Source organism: Nicotiana tomentosiformis, chromosome 11, assembly GCF_000390325.3.
Source record: "Nicotiana tomentosiformis chromosome 11, ASM39032v3, whole genome shotgun sequence".
NCBI lineage: Eukaryota > Viridiplantae > Streptophyta > Magnoliopsida > Solanales > Solanaceae > Nicotiana > Nicotiana tomentosiformis.
In genome coordinates, this window is record NC_090822.1 from 81,907,578 (window position 1) to 81,917,436 (window position 9,859).

The 9,859-nt window shown below is 38.3% G+C and overlaps 1 protein-coding gene across 1 annotated transcript; it reads left to right on the top strand.

The window, feature by feature from the left end:
- The first annotated feature begins 6,133 nt into the window (after window positions 1-6,133).
- Window positions 6,134-6,978, top strand: LOC138901751 (uncharacterized). The gene is made up of 2 exons (XM_070189539.1): window positions 6,134-6,531; window positions 6,840-6,978. Exons 1-2 carry the CDS (start codon window positions 6,134-6,136, stop codon window positions 6,976-6,978), a joined length of 537 nt encoding a protein of 178 aa, XP_070045640.1.
- The last annotated feature ends 2,881 nt before the right edge of the window (window positions 6,979-9,859 follow it).

Sequence of the window (9,859 nt, forward strand, 5' to 3'; positions counted from 1 at the left end):
GGTGCTAGTGTTTCTTCCCCACTTGATCCATACTCCAAATTGCAAGCGGATGGTGGACCTCTACTAGTAGATGCCACTGTTTATCATCACTTGATCGGCAAGCTTAATTATCTCACCAATACTCGCCCAGTTCTCTGTTTTGCTGTCCTCTGTCTCAGCCAATATTTGCAAAGCCCTTGCGTTTCTCATTTTTTAGAAGCTCTGTGCGTACTGAGGTATTTGCGCTCTGATCCGGCACCAGAGGGTCCTTTTATCTTCAAATCCCTCATTTGATTTGCTTGCTTTTTGTGATGCCGATTGGGCATCTTGCCGTGATTCTCGATGATCTGTCAGTGGATTTTAAATTATTCTTGGTGGTGCACCCATTACAGATTTTCATTTCTTTATCCTCAGCTAAGTCAGAATACCGGCCAATGCGATGTGTTACTGCTAATATAACTTAGATGGTGTGTCTTCTCACAGATCTTTAAGCCCACCGTCCTTACCTGTTCCTGTTCACTCTGACAGCCAAGCCATCCACATTGCTCAAAACCCGATTTTCCTTGAACGAATGAAGCACGTAGAGCTGGACTGCCATTTCGTGTGACAATAATTTCTTTATGGTCTTATTAGTCTATCTTTCATTCCTTTAGAATACCAATTCGTTAATCTCTTTACAAAGCCCTTATATGGGGTTTCTCATAAAAGTATTTAGAACAAACTGGGGGTTCTTTCTCTCCCCTCCAACTTGAGGGGGGATGTTGAAGAAGTGAGGAACATTGTTCATTCCTCTGATGAAATTTCTAAGAAGAAGAAAGGTAGATGCAGATATGAAAAAGAAAAGAAACGTTTGGAACATAAGAGATAGGGTTTTCAGACAATCCTATGTTCTAATCTCTCTTATTAAGTTGGCTCTTGACTCTACACATGGCAGAATCACAACCATATACAAATTTTAATCCCTACCATTGTTTTGAGTAGATGAGCTGGAAAGATAAAATATTTAGGAAGCTTCCTTCACGTGTAGGTCACATGCACATACATAGTAAAGGAATAATATTTGTTTTTTCAGTTATAGAGTAGGCAATAAGAAGAGTACAAGTGTACAGTCGTTTTTACATTTACTAGTTTTTCTTTTACTGCAAATACTATTATAAATGTATCCAGACAGATTCAATACAATTAGAGAGAGAAAATTTCTGCATTCTGCTCTTCATTTCCTTTCAGAAATAGATGACATCCACAGTACATTGGAAAAATAATTGTTAGAAAAGCTAAGGTATCTGGTCATGATGTCTTGTACTGGTGGTCTTAGGATATTTTTGAAAATTTCCTAAAGGACTAAACCTTGTTGAAAAAAAAAAACATATATAAATATGGTGGGCAGAGAAGTAAAGAATTTTAATTGGTATGATTTTCCTTATTAGGCAATGTAAGATGTTTTGAACCAGCAAAGGTTCTTTTGTCCCTTGCCTGTGAAAGATTTTTTTCTTAGCTCACTAATTATTCTATTTATCAGTATCGTGATTGTGACAATTTCGAAATTGACTTGATGGTCATCTTGAACTTACGATTGGACCGAAAGGCAAATTGAGGTGAGTTGAGGTTTACTTTCTTAGTAAGGAATTCAGTTAGAACCCTTGTGCTCCATATGTTAGATAAAGCTAAGTCATGTCTTCTGGTGATCCAATACTCAGTTCACTTATTCTTACTCAGTACGACATTATATGTGACATGAATACATGCTTATATGTATTACTAATTGTTATGTGACTTTATTTATGATATTCACATTCAGTTAAGTGTTCAGTTTTCACATTAATTCATGTATCAATGTCATCACTTTCAGTAGGGAGAAGTGGCCAACCTCCCCTAGCGTGAGTGTCATGATGTCCAGGTTACCTACCCCACGCTCGCAGGTGCCAACTGTTTGTTGGGGAGATGGTCCGACACTCCTCCGTACGTGTTCCCAGATGCTCACGTATGTAGGGCCATTATGTGTAACAATTTTAGCAAAGTTATGTCTTAAAATATATATAACTCAGTTTCTACTTTGGATATCAGTTATGGACTCAATTTCTACGTTAAGTCTCTGTTTCAGCTTACAGTTTAGCTTATAGTTTCAGTTTCCAGCTTATTACTTGGTCGTAAAAATTTATATGATTTATATAATTTTTTTGTATATCCGTTTTCTTCTTATTTTTCCTCGAAGGTCTCGCTCCGACATTTTAGGAGGTAGCCTATGAGACTTACTAGGTATCTTTTGGTGGTACTTAGCCCGTTTGGGCCCGCTACGTCGTGTGACAGGTATTGAGGACACAGGTAATGAGGCACATGGCTAGAGGGGATATTCTAGACTCAGTTTAAAGACTTCGTTGATTCATCCCAGCGGTAGCAGACCCTTTTCAGACTATTATTTATATTTTTCTTTATGTTTTTTTTTCGGGGGATGCCCCCGTAGGCTATGTATTTTAATTTTGTTTTCTAGATTTTAGAGGCTCATGACTTGTAAGTGGGTTAGTATTAAAATATTTTTAGATTTATCCTTTATTTATTATTTTTACTAGTCAACTTAAGAACTGCAACTTGATTAGAATTAATATTTAAACACGTTATATTCTTTGCTATTGTACTTGAATTTTGATACAAATAGTATAGGGTTCGCTTAACGAGTGGTAAGGACTGAGTGCCAATCACGTCACACCCTTGCTATTGTACTTGAAGTTATTCTCATATCGTGCCTTAGAGCTCAATGTTTCAGAATTCTGACACTCATTTATCTCTCATTTCAGTGAACAAGATGGTTAGAATAAGATCTACTTCATCCTCTGCTGCTAACAATGTTGGGATATCAGCTACTAATCATCAAGAAGCAGCACCAGAGGTGCAAGCCACACCAATAGCACCAGCTGCAGTTAGAGGACATGGCAGAGGTAGAGGTCAAAATGTTAGGGGTAGAGGTGGAAATGCCAGCGGTAATGAAGCTCGTGGTAGGGCCACTAAATAGGCACATGCTCCACCTCAGCAGGTTGTTAATAATCAGGTTGAGATCACACCCCCAACCCACTCAGGGCGAATCAACCACATCAGTAGGATGATCGAATTGATTGAAATTCAGACTTTCTGGAGTCCCTAGCCCCTCCGGCTAGTGGTAGGGCTGCACATGTTCATGCTCCTCCTCAGGACTCTCATGATTCAGATGAAGAGGTTATAGGAGATGATTTTCAAGCTCCACTCGAAGTATCACCACCAATTGTCCGTGCAAATATTGTGCAGCTAGTGCAGTTACCGGTAGGAAGAATTGATCCACATGCCTTTATGATATTAGAACCTCATACTTATAATGGTACATATAAACCAAATGGACCAATGTTAATTTTGGAAGAGATAGAGGAAATGGTTGTTTCTTTGGGTTGTCTTGAAACATAAGACACATAGTTGATTGGGTTTCGATTGAAGGGTACAACAAGACAATGGTGGAGAGGTTACAAGAAGGCAAGAGATTCTACATTACCGTCACTTACTTGGCCACAGTTCAAAGAAGCTTTCAGGGCCAAGTTTTTGCCTAGCAATCGGATGGATGAGCTCCTAAATCAGTTCAAACATCTTAAATAGGGTACTATGTCAGTGACTTAATATGAGATGGAATTTACAAATTTGGCAGAGTATGCACCTAATTTGATACCAACAGAGAGAGAAAAAGTGAGAAGGTTCATTGAAGGCTTGAATCCACATATGGAAAAAGATATAACTTTACATTAGGATTACAAGACTATCTTCAGGTTGTCAATATCGCTACGCGTAAGAAGGCTTTTGATTAAATCGCTAGGGAAGCTAGAGATAATAGCAAGAAGGCTAGAACAATAGGTAGTTATAGTGGATTTTCAGTTGGGGGTAAGAACACGAATCATTCAGCTCACACTCAATCAACAACTCACTCATCTCCTTATCCATCTCCACTCAGACATGGCCAGCAGAGTAAGGGTCAGGCCCCTCAGAGGCAAAGTTCAACTAGTTAGGGCCAACCTCAGTTCTCCTATCCTATATGTCCTTCGTGCAACAAAAGACATCCAGGGAAATGCCTTTTGGGTTAGAAAAGTTGTTTCCACTGCCACAATCCGGTTTATATTAAGAGAGACTTTCCACAACTTGGACAAGCTCCGGGGAAAGCTCCAACCACTTAGGCAGCATCCACGGGTAACTCTATAGTTGCACCTCCTCTAGTTCGGGCACCTCATACTCATACTGGGCATGGTGCCAATAGAGGTAAAGCTCAAAGAGGAGACAGACCGGCCAGATTCTATGCAGTTTTAGATAGGCAGAATGCTGAGGCGTCTAACAGAGTTATTATAGGTATTCTCTCTGTTTGTGGTCGCCTAGTTGATCCTGGTTCAACTTTCTCCTATGTGTCTCCTTATTTTTATGTTGAGTTTGGAAAAGCACCAGAAAAATTAGGGGTTCTGTTTGAGGTTTCCACACCTATTGGGGAATCTGTTAAAGTTGAGTATATATTCAGAAATTGCATTATCACAGTTTAGGGCCGAGAAACATTAGCCGATTTGAACTTGTTAGATGTGATACACTTTGATATCATAGCTGGCATGGACTTGGTTATCTTCTTGTCATGCTACAGTTTATTTCCATGCAAAGACGGTTAAATTCTCATTTATAAGGGAAGATCCATTTATAATTATAGGTGAAGTGGGTACGCTTGTGGGTAAGTTTATTTCTTACCTTAAGGCTAGAAAACTAGTGAGTAGTGGGTGTTTGGCGTATCTAGCACATGTGCGGGATATGAAAGTCGACTCCCTAGTGCTTGAATTAGTACCGATTGTGAAAGAGTTTTAAGACGTGCTCTGGGATGATCTTCTAGGGATACCACCAGATAGGGAGATTGAGTTTGGCATAGACACATTGCCAAGAACTCAACCAATCTCGATGACTCCTTACAGAATGGCTCCAACCGAGCTAAATGAACTCAATAAGCAGTTACAAGACCTCTTAGATAAGGGTTTTATTCGACCTAGTATTTCACCCTGGGGTGCTCCAGTGTTGTTCGTAAAGAAAAAATATGGTTCCCTACGGATGTGTATAGATTACCGCCAACTGAATAAGGTTACTATCAAAATTAAATATCCACTGCCCAGGATATATGACTTATTTAATCAATTGCAGGGTGCTAGGTATTTCTCAAAAATAGATCTGAGATTGGGATACCATCACTTAAAAATCACATAAGCAGACATCCCGAAAATAATATTTAGGACTCGGTACGATCACTATGAATTTTGAGTGATGTCCTTTGGGTTGACCAATGCACCAACAACCTTTATGGACTTAATGAATAGAGTCTTCAAGCCTTTCTTAGATACCTTTGTCATAGTATTTATCGATGATATTTTGGTATATTCCCGTAGCCGGAAAGAGCATGAGAATCATTTGAGAACAGTTCTTCAAATACTCAAGGAGTGTTAACTTTATGCCAAAATTTCTAAATGTGAATTTTGGCTCGATACAGTTACATTTTTGGGACACGTGGTCTCGAAAGAAGGTATTAGAGTAGACCCACATAATATAGAAGCAGTTAAGAGTTGGCCTAGGCCGACGACCCCTACAAAGATTTTTAGTTTTCTAGGATTGGCAGGTTACTACCGTCCTCTTCAGTAGCTACCCCGTTGACAAAGTTAACTCAGAAAAATGTGAAGTTCCAATGGTCTGAAGCTTGTGAGAAAAGTTTTCAAGAACTCAAGAACAGGTTGACTACAACCCCAATCCTGACTCTACATACCCTTACAGGTAAATTTGTGATCTATTATGATGCTTCCAGAGTAGGGTTAGAATGTGTTCTTATGCAGAATGACAAGGTAATTGCTTATGCTTTTAGGCAGTTAAAGAATCATGAGAGAAATTATCCTACCCACGATCTTGAGCTAGCAACAGTTATTTTTGTTCTAAAAATATGGCGTCACTAACTTTATGGAGAGCAATGTGACATTTATACAGATCACAAAAGTTTGCAATATATATTCAAGCAGAAAGAGTTGAATCTGAGACAACGCAGGCGGTTGAAGTTGCTTAAATATTATGATTGTAATATCCTTTACCATCCCGACAAAGCGAATATGTGGTTGCTGATGCTCTGAGGAGAATATCCATGGGGAGTTTGACCAGGTTGTCTATGGTCGAACGTCCAATAGTTAAGGAAGCCCAACAAATAGCTAGCCAAGGGGTTCGTCTCGATGAGAAGTATGATGAAAGGTTGATAGCAAGTATGGGTGCTAAGTCTACTTTAGTAGAGCAAATTAAAGCCAAACAATTTGATGACGCTAGTTTGCTTAAGCTCAAGGAAGGTGTCCTCAGTGGAAAGATTAAGAATTTTGCACTTGATGAGCATGATTTGATGAGACTTGATGGCCGCTTATGCGTGCCTAATGTAGATGATCTTCGAAGGGCAATTATGGTAGAAGCTCATAGCTCCAGATATTCAATACATCCAAGTTCTATTAAAATGTATCATGATTTGAGGGATATTTATTGGTGGAATTATATGAAGTGAGATATTGCAGATTATGTATCACGGTGCCTTAACTGTCAGTAGCTGAATACCAGAGGCCAGGTGGCTTATCTCAAGTCATGAAAATACCAGAATAGAAATGGGAACGAATAAATATGGATTTTGTAGTTGGCTTGCCGCAAACTTTTAAGAAACATGACTCTATTTGGGTCATAGTAGACCGACTCACTAAGTCAGCTCACTTTTTGCCAATCAAAACAACTTACACGACACCCCAGTATGCAGCATTATACATAAAGAAGATTGTTCGGTTTCACGGTTCTCCTATTTCTATTATTTCTGACAGGGGTGCACAGTTTACTGCTCAGTTCTGGCAGAGTTTTCAAGAAGGTCTCGGTACTCGAGTTAATCTAAGTATAACTTTTCACCCTCAAATGGATGGGCAGGCTGAGAAGACAATTCAAACCTTGGAAGATATGTTATGAACATGTGTTCTTGATTTTAAAGGAAACTGGGATGATCATTTACCTTTGATTAAGTTCGTATATCAAGCAAGTATTCAGATGGCCCCATTCGAGGCCCTATGTGGAAGGCGGTGTCATTCGCCTATAGGGTGGTTTGAGATAGATGAAACGAAGCTTATTGGGCCAAACATAATAAAAGATGCCTTAAAAAAGGTGAAACTTATTCAAGAACAACTTAAAATAGCTCAAAGCCAACAAAAGTCATACTCAGATATAAGACGCCACGATCTTGAGTTCAAAGAGGGTAACTATGTTTTTTTAAAGGTGTCTCCAATGAAGGGTATCATGAAGTTTGGTATAAAAGGGAAGCTTAGCCTAAGATATATAGGCATTATCCAATTCTTAAAAAGATTGGGCTTGTGGTGTGTCGACTAGCTTTACCTCCAGAGTTATCTTCTGCGCATCTAGTTTTTCATGTGTCCATGTTGAAACAGTACTTTCACGACCCGAGTCATGTACTTGATAGTCAGGAGATAGAGGTTGATGATACTCTGACATATGAGGAGGTCCCTGTAGCTATACTAGACGAGCAGATTTGTAGACTTCGAACCAAAGACATTGCTTCGATGAAAGTAATATGGAGCAACCACTCAGCTGAGGAAGCTACGTGGGATCCCGAGGAAGCCATGAAGAAAACATATCCTTATTTGTTCGAGATTTCAGATACATAATTCATTTTAAGCTTTAAAATATTTAGATTGGCGGGTATATGGGTGTGCCTTGATGTTGTATATTATTGGATTGAGTAGCTGGATTGTATATTGTTCGATTGGTTGGACAAGTTGAAATATTTTGGATAGCTCCAGTTACAAAGAAAACTCTGCCGAAATTTTTAAAAAATGTAGAAGGCAGTCAAATTTTGGGGGTCATAAGGGATGGTGTGAGTAGCGCAATGTCTAAGATCTTTTTGTTAGACTTAAGAACAGACGCCACACAATATTCGAGGATGAATATTTCTTAGAGGGGAGAATGTAAGGCCCCGAGAATATTTAGACTCTAAATACGCCGATTACTAGCCTAATAACATGAATGAGATATGTTTATTATCGTGATCGTAGTATGTGGTATTTGTCTAGGGGTATATCACCGAATAGTAAATTTTAGACCAATGTCCATGGAGAGCATAGGTAGCAAATATAATGAATATGATTAGACTTACATTATACTAAAAAGAAGAATGAAAGTCACGTTTCTCTAAGTTCCATTGACAACAAATTTAATCATATGTTGGTTGCCTTTCTAAAGTAGTTTATGTCCACTTTTACTAAGATATGGATTTAAGTAATATCTATGTGGGCCACTATCTAAAGGATCAAATTAAAGAGAATGACATATGTTAATAAAATCCTTCGTCCAAGCCCATGGGTCACGGGACTAGCAACCCTAATAAGTGTAGGCAATTGAAAAAGGAGAAAATAAAGAAGCTCTTTTCTAACGATTGGAAACAGAAGCTTAAGGAGAACAACGTACAACTTCTAACAAGTTACACAGGTAACATCTCTCTGTTGACACAATGCACTAGGTTTTATTCTTTATTAGTTCTTCCTCCTTTGTTCTTTAATTATCAAGTATATATGGAGATAAATATTCTAGTTGTAGACAAGAGTTTAAGTGTGTATTTGAAGAAATTTTAAAATAATGAACTGATAAGATTGAGATGAATTAACTCTTCTTCAAAGAAATAGATGACATCCATAATACATTAGAAAAGAAGATGTTAGAAAAATTAAGGTATTTGGTCATGATCTTTTGTACTGGTGGTCTTAGAATATTTTTGAGGAATTTGCTAAAGGACTAAACCTTGTTGAGAAAAAAACATATATAAATATGGTGGGCAGAGAAGTAAAGAATTTAATTGGTATGATTTTCCTTGTTAGGCAATGTAATATATTTTGAACCAGCAAAGGTTCTTTTGTCCCTTGCTCGTGAAAGATTTTTTCCTTAGCTCACTAATTATTTTATTTATCAGTAACGTAATTGTGGCGCTTTCGAAATTGAATTGCTGGTCATCTTGAACTTACGATTGGACCGAAAGGCAAATTGAGGTGAGCTGAGGTTTACTTTTTTAGTAAGGAATTCAGTTAGAACCCTTGTGCTCCATATGTTAGATAAAACTAAGTCATGTCTTCTAGTGATCCAATACTCAGTTCACTTATTCTTATTCAGTACGACATTATATCTGACATGAATACATGCTTATGTGTATTACCAATTGTATGTGCCTTTATTTGTGATATTCACATTCAGTTAAGTATTCAGTTTCAACATTAGTTCATGCATCAATGCAATCATATTCAGTAGGGAGAAGTGGCCAACCTCCCCCAGTGTGAGTGCTATGATGTCAGGGTTACCTACCCCATGCTCGCAGGTGCCAACTATTTGTTGGGGAGATAGGCCGACACTCCCCCATACGTGTTCCCAGATGCTCACGTACGCAGGGCCATTATGCGTAACAATTTTTAGCAAAGTTATGCCTTAATATATATATATATATAACTTAGTTTCTATTTCAGATATCAGTTATGGACTCAATTTCTATGTTAAGTTTCAGTTTCAGCTTACAGTTCAGCTTATATTTTTAGTTTCCAGTTTATTACTTGGTTGTAAAATTTATATGCTTTATATAATATTTCCCAGAAGGTCTCGCTCCACCTTTTTAGGAGGTAGCCTATGAGACTTACTGGGTACCCTATGGTGGTACTTAGCCCGTTTGGGCCTGCTACGTCATGTGGCAAATATTGAGGACGCAGGTAACGAGGCACATTGCTAGAGAAAAAAATTCTAGATTCAGTTTACAGACTCCGTTGATTCATCCCAACGGTAGGGGACCCTTTTCAGACTA

What these genes read in the sequence shown, in the direction of transcription:
- LOC138901751 (XM_070189539.1), top strand. Translation starts at nt 6,134, where the DNA reads ATGGGGAGTTTGACCAGGTTGTCTATGGTCGAACGTCCAATAGTTAAG. An exon ending in TATTGGTGGAATTATATGAA is followed by an intron (nt 6,532 to 6,839) that starts GTGAGATATTGC and finishes TATTTCTGACAG; the next exon opens with GGGTGCACAGTTTACTGCTC.